This window comes from Cariama cristata, unplaced genomic scaffold (genome assembly GCF_000690535.1).
Source record: "Cariama cristata isolate BGI_N322 unplaced genomic scaffold, ASM69053v1 scaffold25778, whole genome shotgun sequence".
NCBI classification, from domain to species: Eukaryota; Metazoa; Chordata; class Aves; order Cariamiformes; family Cariamidae; genus Cariama; species Cariama cristata.
Window position 1 is genome coordinate 386 of NW_009631136.1, and position 19,250 is coordinate 19,635.

At 39.6% G+C, this 19,250-nt stretch overlaps 1 protein-coding gene across 1 annotated transcript; it reads left to right on the forward strand.

Moving 5' to 3' along the window:
• Positions 1–4,135: 4,135 nt before the first annotated feature.
• On the forward strand, positions 4,136–17,791 carry LOC104166042 (claudin-19-like). The gene is made up of 5 exons (XM_009705845.1): positions 4,136–4,355; positions 13,005–13,169; positions 13,313–13,394; positions 16,188–16,298; positions 17,692–17,791. Exons 1-5 carry the CDS (start codon positions 4,136–4,138, stop codon positions 17,789–17,791), a joined length of 678 nt encoding a protein of 225 aa, XP_009704147.1.
• Positions 17,792–19,250: the final 1,459 nt, after the last annotated feature.

Genomic DNA, 19,250 nt, shown 5'->3' on the forward strand with positions numbered 1-19,250 from the left:
GGCTCCTAATTTCTGGCATTGGGCTGCTTTTCATGTCAGTGATGTGGCCGGGCGGCTCCCTGCAGGGCCGGTGAGGGTTTGGGCTGGCAGAGAGCAGTCCCTTCCCAGCTGGTGCTGTAAACACTGACACCCTCCTGAAATTAATTGGAAAAAGAAAACAGATGTGTATGCTTTGAAAATAACTTGTAACTTTCAAGAAGTCACATGCAGCTTTCTGGTTATCTATGTTGCCCTGGTGATACTCATGGGACAGCCAAGTAGCGTACACACCAGGCATGCCCGGGCCTCCAGAGGTCAGAGCGCAGAGCTGCCAAAACCAAGCAGGTGAATAAAGGGTGGGGTATCTCAGAGGTGCATGGGGCAGATGAGAGGCAGCAGCCATGTGTTGCAACACGAAAAGTCTTGCGTGGGTGTGAGGAACCCCCTCCACGGGAGAGTGGTTATGCTGACTCCAGCCCTGGTGGCTGCTCTGTTGTGGCTGGACAAGGCTTGGGCGACCTGACCCAACAGTGAAGCTGTGCTTTAACCGGAGGTTGGCGTCAATGCGGTCCCTTCCAACCCAAATTATTCTGTAGGTCATTGTGTGAAGGGAAAGTTAATAGCAAGATGAGAACAACCTGTATATTGTGATTGCAAGTGGCTATAAGCCTGATTAGCCTATTAATAAGTTACAGCAACTTCAGGAACACAGTTACAAAGTCAAATTTTTTGGAAATGAATTAACATTGATCCTGTGTGGTTTGTTTGTTTTTGTGGTTTTTTTTTTTTAACAAGTAGTGAAAGAGTTTGCCTTCTCAACTCAAGGCCAGACTCTGACCTGAGAAAACCTCTGCAAGCTTGTGATGGGGGACTGCTCTAAGTGGTTTAGTACTGTATTTAAATCTCTATTTTATCGCTTTCTGATTGCACTGGTGGCCATGGGTCAGCCTCAGAATTTGCTTGAACTAAGAAACAGTTAGCAGGTTCAAAGCCATATATTGCTGGGGTTAGAAACGTATATATAGATATGTAAATGAAACTAGCATTGTAATCAATGCTCTGTCTCTGTTTTTCTGTGTAACAAAACGAAAGAGAAGTAAAAGCGTTTTTTAACATTCCTGTTTAGACACTTTTATCAATTGGGTTTGCTTCCAGAGACCTTATCAGGAGTGTTTGTTTAAGTGACTTAAATACTGTTCTTTGTTAACCCTTCCTGACTTGTGTTCAAACCACATATATTTTGGCTGTGCTGTTTTTAATGTTAAGGTGATCTTTTTACTCCCTCAAGGCTTGTTTTTATCAGTCACATTACAGCTTTTAGTCATGTGTATAGCCTGTATGTACAGTTTGCGAGGGATGATGCTCTGGGCTTTATGTATTTATTTGACTGATGCAAAGCATATTTGCTATTAGTTGTGCTCTCATCTCAAAGCTATAAATGGTGACAGCGTATGGCAGCTAGTACAATCAAGTCCTGAAGGGCAGGCTGTATGTGGTACAGGTTTAAAGAGGAGGATGGATGTGGTGTCAGTTGGAGTAACAAGCTGTGTGCTTTTGAGAGCTTCTCTTTTCCAGATGGTTTCTATTAGGGAACTCTTACCCTGTTAAATCAACACATTTTGATGGCCTTATTTTTATTGGTAAAACTACAAGAGCGGTAAGAAATCAGCACCACCATCGCATGGGGACTGCAGTCTTGTGCATGACCGGTGGCCCAGAGGGAATGAGGTATCGTCCGGACTGTCCCATGGGTTTTGCATGGTGGCAGCAGGGTCAGGAAGGGATGAGTGAGAGTGGCTCCTTGGGGCAGAGGAAGACAAAGAGAGGAGGAACAGCAGCAGCAAAGTGGTTGCAGAACCGTCCCAGGCTGCTGGACCTCCTTTGGCCAGGAGCCCGGGAGGTCTGTCCTGCCTTGGGTCATGACTGAGATCACAAACAGTTTTGTTTGTTAATGTGATCCACTGGACGAGTGTCCATCTGCACTGATCACTGATCACAGGGCTTAAATGCTGCCGGGGAAATACAAAACATATAAACAAAATGGATTTTATTAAGCAAGCAAACAGCCTCTCCTTGCTTTTTTTTTTTTTCTTTTTTTTTTCACTCGCTCTTGTTTTACCCACTGGAGGGGTGCATTTTAGGAGAGGCTTTAGGGCTCTCTGCTCCTGCCTTGTGTGGCCTATTGATATGTGACCCATCACCGGGCTCCCAGTCCTCACTGAGACACCAGACCCATTCCCCAGCCACTAAGGATTCCAATACCAGCTCTACCTGCTTCGTCTTCTAAGTTGTAAAGGTTTTCTTTGCATACTTGTCCTAAGAAGATCTGGAAAATAAACACCTTTCAGTTGGTCCATCGTGCACAGTGCTATCAAAGTTTATTCTTGCCACTTTACATCTCCCTGTGTATTGAACTGAAATGTCACCATCTAGATTCAGACCACGTGGGCACCTTTCTGTTGAGGAATACTCACCCGCAGTGAGGAGCTGGTGGATGTCGTGTCATCTCTAACAGGTGGATTAATACGGGGCAGTCATTTCAAGGGTGGGAGAAGGACTCTTGCAGTGGTATTTGTAGTCTTGCTATGACATGGTTGAATTTGGATCAGGGTGGAGGAAGGTTGTTACTGTGTGAAATCTACTTTCCAAGCTTCCTCACTTCAAAACCTATGATATTTTAAGTTACTGTATGTTAATAAGAAGTTTGTGTTTACAACTTTGACGTATGTCCTATCCATAGCGATGGTGCAGAGCATACAGTTTTATCTTTTTTTCCTTACTGCCACGAATGAATTGTGATCGCACAGGTTATACCTATGTAATTGGCAGAAACATTCATTTGGATTATTGGCCTGCCCATGTGGTGTGAAGTCTGCTTGAATTTGTAGTTTAATTTAAATTTACAATTTATTTCAGATGTTCTCTGTTGATAGTTATGTGCGTTTTGAAGAAGTTACACAATCACTTGAGAGACAAATGCTCCCTTCTCAATCTGAGATTATACTTTTATAGTAGAATATACTCATTTTTAAGAGCAGAATAAACTTAATCCTTCTTTCCTTGTGCAAACAAATTCTGAGTGTTGCAGTCATTTAAAATGAATGATTATGGGAGGACACTTGAATTCTTCTTTTTCTTTTTTAATGCAGAAAACTTGCATATTCCTTCACAGTGTGGGCTGCATCCTAAAACAAATCCTGTCTTCAATTGTTTGCCCGTCTTATATGAACGCAGGCTCCTTCATGAAAACAGTGTCTTGGTGACAAATGCAGCAAAAGTTTCAAGTAAAAAAATCATTGTGAAAATTGTAATAATATTTATCTGTATTGCTTTGGAGGCTGATGGTGTGTGGGTAGCTCAGTGGCACTGAGAGAGCAAATTATATGCCAATGGTTGCCAGGTTAATCTGACCACGTTTGGTACTAACTTACATGATTTTGTTGTAATTTTCTTGAGTTGTCCATTTCATTGAAACTTCGCTGTAGTGAAAAGCCATGCCTGAGCTCTTGTGCAACAGAGGCAGAGCTTTGGCCCCGGGTCCTTGATTTTTAGAATGGGGGGAAAGGTCCTAAAGGGTACGAAACTTTCACTTGTTTGATCAAAATGAGTGCTCACAAAGTGCTGACACTAGTGTCTAGCAGGAAGGCAGATGAAACAGGTTAGAAACATACCATAAATGTGAGTACCAACATTTATTTTGTTTTAAATTTGTATTGATAGGCATTGTAATTGGGAGATGTGTAATTTATTAAAGCATTTGATAGTTTTAATTTTAAAAGAATTTTGAGTTAACAAACAAATAAAGAATGGATGAAACATTGCAAATTCAAATTAGAGAATTCCTCAGTTGGGTCCTCTGGTTTTGCTTTGTTGGTATTTTTTGTGGTAAACATGTACAGTAATAAAAGTGTTCCCGAGAAAATACTCAAATGTCATAGAATATTTAAGTATTCCAATTATTTAATGAGATTCAGATTCTAGATCTATGATTCTGTTACGTGATAAATTATTTTGTAGGTAGGCATCTTTTTGATGTTTTCATAAAGGTCAGGCTTGTATAAAGATAACTCCATACACTGTATGTGTATAAACTGTTTCAACAGGTCTCTAATATCAGAAATTTTGGGAGACTTCTTTGAAAACAACTGTCAGAAGAATGGTGTCATCTTCTCTGCAGATTTGTGCATTGCTGCTGGCTTTCGCGGGTTTCACCATTCTACTTGTTACTACCATGTCCAACAGATGGAAAATTTCGGACAACACAACAGTGTTAGTTACTGCAGACTGGATTTCTGAAGGACTTTGGATGGACTGTGCAGTGACTGCTGTTGGATCAATACAGTGCAAGAAATTTCTCTACATGTTGAGTTCAGACAGTAAGTGTGCATGGCATATGTGTATAAAATCCAGGGATGTAGTTTTATTCCTCCTTTCTGGACAGCAAGTTAGTGTGGCTGGACAGCATATAACTGTGGTTGTCGCAGAGGATCTAGCATGGACAGGATTTGTCCTGTAGTCCTTGCAGACAGGTTAAAAGGTGCCAGTGAAACCCATATACTTCACCCTGCAATTCAGCTCAGTAACTGTTGTGGCTTTATTGCCATCGCTGCTGTGTTGACATAGAGGTACCAGTGATATACCAGGAATCTAAGATTTTTGTTTGTTTGTTTTGGAAGAAATAGCATCCTTTTACTCACCCTAATTCTTAACTACGAGCAGATCATACATAAATGAGCACTGGTGCTTCTTCGGGCTTTGGTGTGAGACAGGACTTCTTAGATATTCCAGAACTTGTTTGAGAGCTTGTACTAAATACGTATATTTGTTCTGGAATTTCTCAGAGGTGGCCAGCTTAAATTAAAAGATGTCTGTGTGACTGACTTTTTTGTGTTTTCTGAGGTAGACTGTGCTAGCAGGGTAGTTTATCTGCAAAGAGAAAGAGAAGAATTGTCTTTGTAGGGACTGAAAATTGTCTGTTTGGATTGTTGTGGATCTTAAAAATATCTTTCTGTAAACACTGTTTTTATGGTAAAGGACTAGAAAGGACTGACATCATTGAAGTTCTTTCCTCAGAAAATTGAGTGTAGAAACAATAACAGTATAGCCTTTGTAAACGGATATTTTGTTAAGCTTTCGGTCTTAAACAGAACTTTGTGTTTATTCTTTTACAACATTCAGTATTGTGCAGTCACTTTATGAGTAATATAATGGAATAATTTCTTCAAGCCTTGCCTGCTTTATAGATCCCTGATTACAGTCATTGCTGTTTGTCTGGACTCTTCCCAGCTGATTTATTATTGATGTGCAGTGCTCAAAACTTATAAATACCACGTCTCACAGTCTATGAATCCTTGTTTTTCTTGACAAGTGACATGGACTCCACTGAAGTCAGAGCTGCCTAACTGTAAGGCAGATCTCTAAAATGTGACAGTTTAACTCTCAAGAGTTAACTCTCAAGGTTCAGAGTATTTTGTTCTTCCTCAGGGCCCTGGCTTTGGCGGCCTCATCTGCTTTCATAACAATGATGCCAGCATCCTGTAACAAGACCAGAATTTGTAGCCTCTAAAGGAGGCTAATGATACGCTTCCAAGGATTTTAAAAGCACTACTCATTGCATCAGAGACAATGTCAGCCTTTCAAACTGGTTTTCATATTCTGGTACCCATTTTGCTCATCTCTAAAACTTCCTCTATGTAGATACCAGGATGCCTAAGTTTAAATGAGAAACTTTTAGAAATGATTTCTGGAAATCAGAGTGATGAGATGGGGCCAACAATCCTTCAGTTCTCGTACGTGGCAGCAAGAGAGCATGGATGCTTATGACGGTGTGGCAGCTTTGCCTTGCCTCGAGAAACAGGGGTTTCAGTCCTGTTATGGAGACAAGTGGAGTCAATGTGGGACAGCCTCCTTTTGTTTAAATGCAGTTTCATTGCACCCAACATGGAAAGAAATTATTCCCCAGGAATAGAATAATGGTCACCTCCCAGGGGTTCTCTTCCCTCCCTTTCCATGGCCCCCATAGTTGGAAGAGAAGACCCCTGGCTGGCACAGCTTGGTGGATCATCTCCAGCTGTTCAAAGAACTGCATGTCCCCTAAAATCAGTGTGGGGTTCCTCATGCCAACTGACAGGCACATCATGTGGCTGCCCGCGGAGTAATTACTGTCTGTTGCAGGGCTGTTTCTCTTCTTAAAGTGCTTGATCAGCATTCCTGGGTCTTGAAACAAATCTGCAGAAGTGATCAAAAAGGTACAGCTCATGTTGATTGAACATTTAAACTGTTAATATTTTCAATATTTTTCTCCCAACTGTATTGGCTGGTCTGATTTTAAAAAATACTATTTCTGCCTGTAAATCGTCTCTCAACTGTATTACATGCAAATATACTCTGTTTTGAGAATATCAGAGAGGTTAGGAGCAATTTCTCTCTTTGGTTATATATTGCTATGGTCACATATGGTCACATCTTGGCATGTCTATCTAAGCATTTTACTTACATCAGGACTATGCATTTGTAATGAATTTTCCAATTACTCCCATTTACTGCACTTGGTTTGCATTGTGGAGGGGTCTTGGTGTGCACAAATTGGTTTCCTTGTGGATGAGGCAAAGCAGGGAAATGTGCTCCAGGAATGCACTTCCAGACTTCCAGCCATTGACGGGTGTTTGGTTCAGCTGACCGGGTTAGAACAAGCCTGAAGGAAAACGCCCAAGTCGTGGATGGCTTTGATGTGAAGCTGTCAACACCAACTCTTTCAGGCTGCTGATGCAGAGCCTCCTGCAAAGCAGCATTTGCTGTTATGGCCATCGCTTACCAAGCCATAGTTTATGAAATTTAGTGAAGAATAGCTGTGTGTTCTTCAACATCACTGAAGAGTGATTTCCTTAAGGGAATTATTAAAATGCCTGGTGCTGTATAGGAAAAACTCATACATTCCAGGCCTGCAGTTTAATCTTTTCTGTTTATATGTGTGCTTTATGACTGCCTGTTGAAATAGCTTTCTTAATTAGGAAGAGGGTTTTTTTTTAAAAAAAAACTCAAAATTATTACATTTTTTTTTGTTTATCCTTGGCAGCAGTATAAATTCTGGGGACACTTGATTCAAGGTCCCAAATAAACTCGGCTTTGAAAGTGCAGTCAGCAGAAGTGATCACTGAGGTCACCAGGGTAGCACCTGTGTATGGATAAATTAATTTGAAACTCTTTAAAGGGCTTTTAATGGGTTACAGATACTGCAGTATACTGGTATAGTGTGTTCATTTTACTATGCCATCATTTTTCACGTTGCGGTGTCTTAGCAAAAGGAGGGAATTCTGTAAAAGTCACGCAAGAAGATCAAATCTTGCCACACATCATCTAGTTTCTTTAAAAGTTTGCAGATACAGAGCTGCACAGGATCACACTGGCTGTACTGCCAAATCTGTTACTTGAATCAATGGCAACGATCTTCTTGGCTGCTAAGGGAGTGAAAACGTCGCAGTGACACTATAGTATCCTTTTGCAGCTGAACCTACCAACCTACAGCATCAGCTCAAAGTGACCAGTGGATTTTGGAAAAAAACCCAAACACCTGTTATGGGCAAGTTGTGACCCTCTCAACAGCTCGTCCTTCTGGTAGTCTTTATGTAAATGCCATAAATCTGTTACCATGTTGCATCATAGCAGGATTATTTTATGAAGAAACTCTGACTCCATTTCCTGGAGATAAGAGCAGATTATCACTGCAGGGGATGGTTAACCCCGTTTGGATACACAAGTAGTTCAAGGTATTAACGTTAGTGGGCGACGTGAATTGAGCCTATGATTTTGTCTACTCAAGAGCAGAAGCAAGCAAACCGAGTTTAGCATACATCTACTTTGCCTAGAATAGATTTTTTTTTTTTTAATACTAAGATATTCTGACAACACATGCAATCAGCTGATATGTATTATTTTTCGTATAGCTGTTTTCTTTCATAATTTTATTCCTTTTGAGATAAGCCTGTCACACTGGCTCATTCGTTCCCTTATATTTCATTTCCGTGAAACATACATTATTACAATTGTATTCCAGTGTAAGCGGGACTATTTTTAAGACTGAACGTGTTTATCTATAAATCAATAGACTGTAAAATATTAATGGAAACCACTCATCCACAGACTTAACCTTCCCGAAAGAAGCTGGCAGTAGACTTGCTATGGATTACTTATGACCATAACTCCAAAAAAATGTGCTAAATTTTCTACCAACAGAATAAAGCTCCTATTTGCAAGCTTTTTTATGCTTGAGTCATGAAGAAAATAATACAGTGAAGCTTTTTGATTTGAGATCAATAATAAAATTACAAACAATTTTAATCTTGTGTAAACCCTAGTTGTCTTCAGAGGAGAGGCAGAAATAAAATATTTGCCAATATTATCACTCTCACAAGGTGTTTTTTAGAAATACTGACTGGACTTTCTAGGCTGAGACTAGGAATAGGCTCGTTTTGTCTCTTCTCATTAGAAAAAGAATTAATATTGTATTTTCTTAAAAAAATGATATCTTTATCATGAACTGCTCCCACTTCTTATTGTCATGCACTGTAAGCCTTATCTCTGGGGTTGAGCAAAGAGCAAAGGTAGCCTCATTTTGGAGTGAAACCTGGAGACAAAACAGCAAGGAGGCTTCTGAGAGGCTTCACTTGATTGTAATCTAATTATAGGGATATTTAACTGTTACTATTCACAAGTATGACTGCTGCGTTGGAAATTGTTGGGCTTCTTTTGTGCGTGGGTGGGTGGGCAATTATTGGAGCTACCTTGCCGAATAATTACTGGAAAGTCTCCAGTATACATGGTAGTGTGATCACAACATCTACGTTGTTTGAAAACCTGTGGAAGAGCTGTGCAGAAGACAGCACTGGAGTATCCAACTGCAGAGACTTTGACTCTATGCTTGCACTGCCTGGTATGTGACTTTGCGCAGTCCTGTTTGTATTGCTTAAAAATTTGTAGGAAAAAAGTAGTAAGGCTTTTGTTTTGGTAATCTGGTAGTACTGGAAAATAAGTGGCCATGAAGAACTTTCTGGGTTGAAGTAATAAAAAAAATCTCTTAAGCAGGAGAACGTGTCGAGCACATTAGGAAAGGCTATAAAATAAGGCAAATGAAGTTGCTTGATCAAGCATTTATTTTAATAGGCATTTTAAATGTGGTGTAATCTCTTTTTTTAGCATCTTGTGGGAGGAATTAGTAGGAGACATTTTTAAACACATCTTATGATGGTTCCATGTTGATTTGGAATTATTGTAGAGGCTTTCTTTTGCAATACTTGATAGCTAATGTACTGTAGCTGGAGTTTTTTCATATAACAGGTAGGAAATACTATTTATAGCTAAGAGGTGGTAGTGGTTTTTGTGTGTTGAGATTGTAAATCATAGATAATGCAAGAAATACAATGAGTATATGTTATACATATAACATTATATTATATTGTGAGTATAAGTTATACAATGAGTATGTGTTATAAACTAATGTACTTGTCAGGACTTGTTAACCAATATCTTGTTGGATATGGTTCTAAATATCAGGAAATTTACATCTGCTGGCTCCTGTGCTCTGTATCAGTCTTCAGCAGACTTGTGTGTTGTCCTCAAATGCTCAACTAAGGCAATATTCTGTGGACAGTAAGCATGTTTATAGACATCAAAGCTAGTTTTTATTAATCTTGAATAAGTCAGTATGTAGATACTTACCCCAGAATAAAAATACCTTCCTACTTAGTTGAATCTACACTGGGAGGTCGTTAAACTAAATAGGTAGGAGAATACTCCTAATGTGAAGAATCTTTAATATAGGCTTAGTGGGAATGAGATACTAAATGCTCTCTTAGTCTGAAATAAACTGATGTTGACCAGCTCTGGCAGTAGCATAGCAATTCTCTGACACTGTGTCCAATATTTAGGGAATAATGTGTTCTTTTCATCTTTCAGTGTTATCTAACAATTGGTTTTAAAATGCATGTGTGTCTTAAAAGGAACATAACCCTATTTAAACTTCTTAGGTTCAGCAACAGCAGGATCATTTCCATCGGACATTATCCTCTGCAGAGTGCTTATGATGTGAGCATGCGTTGGGCACACATATAAACCATTTCAAGGGTTGGTTCATAACTTACTGCCACTGATTCTAGGCAGCATCTTGTCGTTGATGCAGATGTGGGCAATAGGGCCACATCAGGTCAGCATCTTGGAGCTGCTGAGGAAAAACTGGGTTTTAAAGAAATTGGGCAGGGGGCGGGGTGTGCAGAAAAGATCATCAGGAGTAGATGTGCTAAAGCAAAAGAAAAAGGAAGGCAAGCAACAGCTAACCTCCTAGAGAATTGCAGATAACAACATGGAGTCAGCAAGAAGGAAAAAAATGGGGACAGACAGAAAGTAAATGAATAAGCCAGGCTGTGAAAGTGAATTTGTGAAGATTACATTTGATGTGTTGAAGAGGGGATCAGTTCTGCTGTTGAGAAGATGGTGGTATATTTGAGGGGTATAGGCAGGGGGAAGGGGAAGGGAAAAACAGCTTGCAGAGTTGTAGAGGAAAAAAGGTTTTAGAAAGGAGAACTGAAAAGAAACAAGTTAAAAGCCACTGAATTGTAGAAAAAGTCAAGAGGACAGTTGGGCAAACCAGGAAAGAGGAAGAAAGTGAGGCTGGTAGCGACGAGGGCTGAGCAAACATTGGGACTTCTGAGAAATGCCTGTAGCACTTGCAGGTATAAGCCAAGGCAGACTAACAATTATCATGGTCAGTTTAGATGTGTTTCAAATTGCTCTTTAGAAACTTAACTGAAATTGCTGCAGCAGAAGATGCCAGGGATTGATGGGAGGGGGAAAAAAAAAGAAAAAAAATAGAAGTGTCTATTTCACTGCTCATCAGAAGGACTATAAAGATTTTCCATGCAGATTTCCTTATTGGCAGCTGAGCTACACGGTGTACCTCTGGTTTTTGTTTTGTGCATGGGAAATATCAGACTTAGTTCTTTTAAACGGATTTAAAGCTTTTGGATTCAGCAAGCCATTAGCCCAAATCACAAATGTTTGAAGAGAGAACCTTTTTAAAAGTAATATTGCATAAGATTGACACCATGACTGTCTACTATGTATAGCTAGCACTATCTATCTAGCCTCCACTAGATCAAACATTTGCTATAAAGCAATTAGTTAGCTGCCAAATGCTTTCTAAACTCTCACCACTCCCCCCCCTTCTTTTTAAGGTTCCATAGCTATTTCTTCGAAAGGCAGGATTTGGGGATAATTTCTTACAATTAGTATTGATTGATAACATGAGCTGACTTTGTGTGTTGTTCAATAAGCTCGTTTTAAAGATAAAGACTACAAAAAAATTGAGCTTTCTGGACTGTGAAGTAAGCTTCTCGGTTAAGGCCATTGAGGTTGTCATATTGTGGTTCAAAGAGGATATGCTATGAAATCTCTTCTGTTAAAATAATACAGCCATTGGCTTGCAAGTCGTTAGCCTGAGGGTATGCTTGTGTGTCCTGGAAAGATGGGGAAACCCATCTAATACTGCAGGAGTCCCAAAGACCTGAAATGTAAGTTGTGGGCTCCCTGCTATGAGTAGTTCCTGCTGCCATGGTGTAAGATCCCAAACTAGAAAGCAGTGTCGGAGTTGAGTGCTTGACATGACTGTATCTTCTGCAGGCAAATCCTTGAACTGCCAATGATACTTTGAGAGGTCTTTTCACTTTTATGACTGTCTGTATTCCCCCCCCCATTTTAAAATTGGTGCTCAACAAAGCATTATTCCTCGAACAATGTTATCCTTTAATTCTGTGTATTTACCTCATGACTGCTTATTACTGTCTTTAATAACCCTCAAACTTGCAGGACCAATACTCTTAAGCCACATAGAGCTATACAGCGCACTGAGTCTGAGTGTGAATCTATCACTTCACGTCCTGTTTCTATGCCTGATTTTTGTTGTCTGGAGAGTTACGGGCTCGCTCCACTACAGAGCTAGAGAGCAGGTTACTGTGGAGGACACGGAGGTGATCAAGGAGCAAGAGCTTGAATGCTAGTATCAACAATGTGACTGTCCAGATGCAGTCCAGTTCACACCCTTTTGACGCATGGTTAGCATCATAGACTCATTTAGGTTGGAAAAGACCTTTAAGATCATCGAGTCCAACAAAGTTAGCAGCCAAGACCTGCCAGACTGATGACACTTGGCATGTTTATATTATAACAAAGGGGCCACTTGACCTGGACCCTGCCAAATCCAGGGTGCCATTTTAAAGGAGCCCAAAGTCCCTGTCTGACCTTCCTTCTTAGGCTGGTTAATAAGCTGGCCCTGGTTTTTTTTTGTGTGCAATTGATACCTAAATGTGAAGACCGGGATCTTAATGAACGCAGAATCGTCAGCATTCCAAATTCCCTAACGTGCCCACTGCGGAGTCTGTCTTCGGGAGGAAAGGAGTGCTGCAGCTCTCGGATCTGCTTGTCTCCCAGTCGTTACCCCAACTCAGAGTTTAAAGTACTCTGCTAACTCAAGCACGCACTTTCCCATATCTCACTGGAAGTAGCAAAGCTGGCATATTTTTCCAGTTCCTCTGTAGTGCCAGAGCCCCACACACCTTGGTTAGGACCTGGAGTTCAGAGATGTCCTGTGCACTCAGGTGTAAGGAAGTCACAAGGCCTTGTAAGTAGGAGATGTATTTCTGCTCCTGTAAATGACCGTATATGCTGCTGTGCGTTTTCACAGGACTTAAAGGTGTAAGCTATGAAGGGCTTGCTATAATTTTTCAGGATTTACTAAAGGCCCAAGAGGATTTACTGAGCTTATAGAGTGTAAGTGTAGTTCAACTCTGAAATCTGGTTGACTTGAAGGCTAATCACTCTAGGGTTTGGATGCTTCTCTGAACCAAATAACAAAGTTGGGCAAGATTCACTCATTACTGCTCCTGTTGTGACTCCCTCTAATCACTTTTATTTTTTCAGCACAAGATTAATTTAATTTCTATATAGATCCTGATTTGTTTTCTCTTTTTCTGTCTTAGCTCATATTCAGGCATGCCGTGCCTTGATGATTACCTCTATCCTTTTGGGATTCATAGCTACAGTACTCTCGCTGCTTGGTTTGAAGTGCACCAATGTTGGGTTGAGCGATGAAGAAGCAAAAATGAAGTTTGCTGTCACAGGAGGATTTCTCTTTATTTTAGGAGGTAATATCGAGGCTGAAATCAGAATGCTATCAATACGTTGTACTGCTTTCACAGCTAGACTAAATGAAATGAACGCTTGTTCTTGCTTTAAAAGCTGTTAAAGGAATCATTCACCTGTGTGCTTTTTGAACTTTTTCTGGTAGGTCTCTGTTCCATGGTGGCTATTTCTTGGTATGCTGCGATGGTTACTGCTGAGTTTTTTGACATATTGTACGCTGGAACCAAGTAAGTTAATAGATCTGTCATACCAAACTCCATCATGTGTTACAGACAGCTGCACTAACCTCAGCTGCTCCAGAGTTTCAGAACATGGATGGATTCCCGTTATCCAGTCCTACAGGAGGAAAAATTTTTCTTCAGGGCATCTTTTCACCTCAGAGATGTTGGTGGGGAGGAAGGAGAGTTCTTTTCTGGAAGGTTTAGTGAATGCATGGGGAATATCAACCCTCCATCTGAGGGGTTTCTGTACTGTGTTTACATTTTTCTTGTGAGACTCAATTAAGTGCACATCTCAATGCTATGAAGAAGAAAAGGTCTTAATTTTTCTTTGGCACTTAGACCAAAAGGGGTACAAAATTCTGGCTATGGCTAGAATATAATGGCTCAGATGTACAAGCAAATGAAAGAAAAGTACAGAAACCAGCTTAAACTGCATACTAGTGACCTGCAGATAGCTGAAAAACGTCACTGAAATGTGCTGCATCTTAAAGAAGTAAAAAACCACATTTTTATATATAAAACCCCTATATATTAACAGCTCAACATTTGTTTGCCTTATGAATTAAAATGAGGCAAAGTTTGTGGGACTATCAGCTCATATAGTTGCTCACAAACAAGTTTCAAGGTATAAAAGCCCTTATTCTTGTGTGATATAAAAGCAACAGTCTTCAAAACCAGGTGCCCGCTTATGGCACCTTATCTAGGTCAATAGATTTAGCAATGAGGAACAAGGGTGGAGGTGACTGGGCCTCTCCTTCAGAGAGGGGGAAAAAGGGAGCGGGAAACATATTACATTGTCTGTGGAACATGAGAGCGCTGGTTTGGGGAAAAGGGGACATTTCTAATTTGCAGTAACTCTAGAGAGTATATAATTTTTAGACCAGCGAACTATAAATCGTTAGTTGCTAGGACCATATTTCAAGTGTTTTGTAAGTTTTATCCTGAGAGTCAGTTCAGGGAAGTCAGAGGTGAAGTGCTTTGTTACGAATCAAAGTACTTTAAGCAATTGCTTTACCTGTTTGTCAGTTTTCCTTGTGTTTTCAAACAAGCACTTACAAAGAAATTGCACTTGTGAATACTTTTTGTTGTTTTATATCCCCTTGAGAGAATTATATGAAGGGTAATAAATACGTTAGAGGACTGAAACAACTGTTGATAAGGAATTTCAGTTAGTGGGATAGTTAGCGAGTTTTATAGTTATCTGGTATAGCTTTGGGGCTTCAACATCAATGCATGTTAATCAGTTACCAGCTTGTTTGCATCCAGTAGCTAAAGAAATCTTTTTTTTTTTTAATATCTAAACTTCATGTTTAAGACTATTGATTCACTAAGCAGTTCTTTGTGAAGTAACTTTGATCATCGGTAAAGCCAGACGTGTTCTTGATGAAGTTTGTGCTCCTTGGACTCTGTGAGACAGGTTTAGATTCAATTGCAGGCCAGTATTGATCTTCACTCTTAAGAGACTGGCAAATCTGGCTTCAGATTGCATTTTTTTGGCCTGACTTCAGCAAATTAGTAAAGTTAACTTTTACTAATTCCTAGGGGAATTTCATATAAATCTGTGAAGGCAACCTAAGTTCTCCTGCAGATCCCTCCTATATACTTCCCTTTGGTATGACATTGACAGCATTCCTGTCTATAGGTAACTGGTGAGCAGAGACAGTTACATGCACTGGGTAACACTCTCTGATTGTTCCTTAGCATTTCTTCAGCAATTTGCACTCCTGTTTTTTTGAGATAATGATTGTCTCCTTGTTCCATGTTTGGAAAGCACATAAACCAGTGGAGACCTTGCGGCTCCAATGTGTGATGAGAACATGGAGAGCAGTGAACCTGTGTAAACTCCTGAAACCTTCCCATTAGCAATTGATTCTGGAGTCAGAAACTTTGACACTTTAAAATAATCTTTTGTTTTTACAAGTGGAAAGAAAACACACATATTTGATTTCAGTATACCTTCTACACAGTCCATGACACTTATTTTGCCCTTACATTAAGTATCTCAGACCACAGAGGTACAGCCGTATTGTGGATATAGTCTTTGAATATAAAAACTCATTTTCCTCTTTTTGCGAAACTCCTGCCAGACTTTCCCAGGGTCAATTGTGTCTAGTCTTTTCGGTCAAATTAATTATCAATGGATTTCTTGGACTGGACTAGGGGGTTTCCTGAAGAGTGTAGTTTTGTACAGTAGAATGGGGGACTATTCTTTTTCAATCTGAGACTATTTATTAATGTGTAATTTCAGCCATCTAACCAGAGAGAAGAGAGCGCTAAATATTCTTCAGGATACGTAAGTTTGAAAACTAGCCCTATACAAATAGCTACTTGTAGGTGATCTAGCGTTCTGTCCATAGAAAACTGATTTCTATGGTTAGCCTTTTCTCATGACACAGACAGTAAGGGCCGAATCATTCAGTTCCACAAAATTACTTCAGTGGCACGGCCAATACAAGAGCAAACTAAGTGTTGTGGACTGCACAGAAGGTCTATTACTATCATTTATTATCAGCAATTTATTAAATATACGCAAGTATTTATCGCTACTTATCTTTATGTTGCTTAGTACTTTCTGTACTGTCACTAATTTGGCAGAGCACTTACACATACAAGAGTTTTACTGAACAAAGCCAGATCTGTTCTCCTCTGTCATCTGTTGAGGTACCTTTCAGTTAGCTCATTTCTATGCAGACTAGAATTTGTTTGTTTGCATGATTTGTGCACCTTATGGCTCAGTCTAAAATAATGGCTTTGTGATCCTGTTACAAGCTGTTTCCATAAAAATCTTTCATGTTTCAGGTATGAACTAGGAGAAGCTCTGTACTTAGGCTGGGCTGGATCTGTTCTTTATATGCTTGGTGGGATTTTCCTGACCTGTTCATGCAAAGGGAAGAAAAAACAGGATTACAGGTAATCTTGGATTTGTCAGTTGGAATAGTAGCTGTCAATTACATACAATTTTTTATCTGTGAACTATTCTCTCTCTCTCACCTCCTGGTATAAAGCTGTAGCCATATAAAGGACAAACAGGAAATTGTACCTATTAATTCAGTGCTATGCCATGTCACAGACTTGTGATGGCAGGGAGTGCTGTACCAAATACTTGTACCTCCCAGACAGCGTACTTGTTAATACTTTGCCACCAGCAGACACTGAGAACTAGTATTTGGTAATTCTGGGTACTGCTGATGGTTCTAAGCCCTACATGATGAAAATGTGCAGTGAAAGAGCAAATTATCTATTGCCAAATGAAAAGTATATCAAAGAATATAGTGTATTATAATCAAGTTTCTCTTCAATACTCACTACTATTAAAATATTAAAATGCCATTTAATTTGCAGAAAGCGCAATGGCATTTCCTTCCCAAAGCATATCCAATTGATCATTAGATGCATATGATTTTTTTCTTGTTCCTTATGGAAATGTCTTGTTGCACATCAAATTGGAAAAGTTGAGATTTCTGGCCTCAATATTTAACCTTGCCTGGATTTTTTTTTTTTTCAATCTTAAATTATCCACACATACAGAAGGTCCCTTTCTGAAGGAGAGGGCTGAAATTATCAGAAATAGCAGAGGTCCATGTCTGCCCAGAAGAACCCAAATGGCTTGGAGGCTGTCCTGGCTAAGCTTGAGAGGGTGATAACATGGAAGGAAGAAGCACGCTCACTGCTGCTGTATTTAATCTTAGGAAAGTTATGTCAAAACACATAAGAAGTGAGAGTGTTCCTCTGATACTCCATTACCTAATCTGAAGCCATTTAAGTTTTATGGTACTGTTTCATCAGCCACATTGGACTTTAGATCTCACTCACCATACTTTGATACAAAGTACCAAATATCCGGAAATATCTTGAAAATCAGGTAAAACTGATGTATGAAACACAAGTTCAACACGATGAATGAGAGCTGAAGGGGTTGGCTGAAGGTACTTCTGTTTTCCTTTCTCATCATCTTGATTCCTGTATTAAAAACTGCAGCTTGCACACAGGCATTAAGGTCTAGGTTCTCTTCTGCTTTAGCAACTTGACTAAAATGCCTCAAGGAAGAGCAGAGGTGAGTGAGGAATCCAGAGTGTGTTTCTGGTTACAAGAGATGGCAGCGCTGCTTGTCAAAGAGCCCATCTCTTTCCTCTTAGCTACAAGACTGATGAGAACAAGAGGCCTCTAATTTCTGCTTCTCTGTGAAGTATGTGCTATTCGTGGGTTGGGTACAGACCTAAATGAGTAACTTCCTAAATATCTGAAACTGCGGATGTGTGTGCAATACCTATTATTTTGTATCTTTTTTTTTCTTAATTTACAGTTGCAACAAATACGCATATTCAGCAGGCCAGGCAGCTCATCAGCAGCGCATTTACACCAAAAACACTGAGACAGTCGTAAGCAACAAGGAGTATGTCTAAACTTGTCTTTCATATCACTTGTAACGTTAGTAGGTTATGAACTCAAATAAAGAAGTGAACTACTTCCAGGGCTCCGGTTCCAAGTTGCAATCTTTCATCTTAATTTGGAACAGTACAAGGAGGAGGTATGGTTTTCAATGTAAATAGGAATGGTTTTCTGGGAATGGTTTTCAAATGTGAACAGGTTTCTAAGAAAACGCTGTGATGTGAAATCCCGCAGCATGAAGGTTTTCTGCGTGCTGAGAAGCCTGGTAAAATTTAACCACAGAGTGCGGTGTATCCTGACAATCAAGAGCAACTGTTTCTATTTCAGCTGACTCAAAAATGCGGAACTGATATGCGGTAGCTGACTGCAAGTTAATACGCCTCACAGTTAGAAATACATTGTGTTTTCATTAATGTTTAGCTTCCTACTTTTGTTTAGCAGCTTTAGCTTTTGACAGGAAATACACTTTATTTCACTGACTGACTGAAACAGATTTTTTTGATGAGTGGCATCCTGGCCATTAATAAGGTTATATGCTATATACTGTGGGCTTGAAGTCTCATGTTATACTGAAATTCATATTACGTATGATAGTCAAGATTTATAAAAGCTACAAAAAAATTCCCCAACAACCACTCACCTCCAAATCTGCAGATGTGCAACAAATTTCTTGTTGGTTGTAAGATACCAAAGATAAATGATACCGAATGAACTGAACACAGCTGGGAGTGGAGAAGGCATCTGATGTGAAAATGCCTTGTGATAACCAAGAAGACGATAGCCCCAATTTTTTATTTTTATTTCTATGTTTTCAGCTTTTAAAATAATCTTATTTTACCTTTGAGTAATCTTTAACCCTGGGAACTTCTACTGCATCTGAATTGTCTAATTCATGTAATTCCCCAGTGGCTTTATTCTCTGTTGTTGTTCCATCATTAGAATTTCTGCCTTATGCTCCCAGCAGCGGAGTAGTTTATGTTTGCCTTGTGTAAGCACTTAGGCAGATAACAATGAACTTTACTTCAAATTGATGCTTTGAGCAACCTGGAATAAAATTTCACACTGCAGGTTCACAGGTTTCATAACTTGTCCCTTTTAAATTATAAATGTACTAATACAGTTTGACAAAATACCTTGGTGTTTCTACTTTTAATGTCTTATGACAAACATAACTGTAGTCTGATTTAGAAGTTTCACGCCGCTTCCTTGATGTCCCAATAGATAATTTCACAGGGCAACCTGCAAGCAGTCTTAGCAGAAATGATTTAGCCATGTTGCTTGCATGCAGATACAGCTGACTTGTAAATTGACACTTTGAAGCATGAATTGGGCCCTGATAGATCTTGTTAGGCTTAAAAGAGTTAGGATTACTTTTAGATTGCCAGTGTCATCTTCTTCCCTCCGCCATCAACTATTGTTTTTAAAGTCATGTTTTGGTATTTTGGAGACTAATTTCAAAAGCTGAAAAGGCAC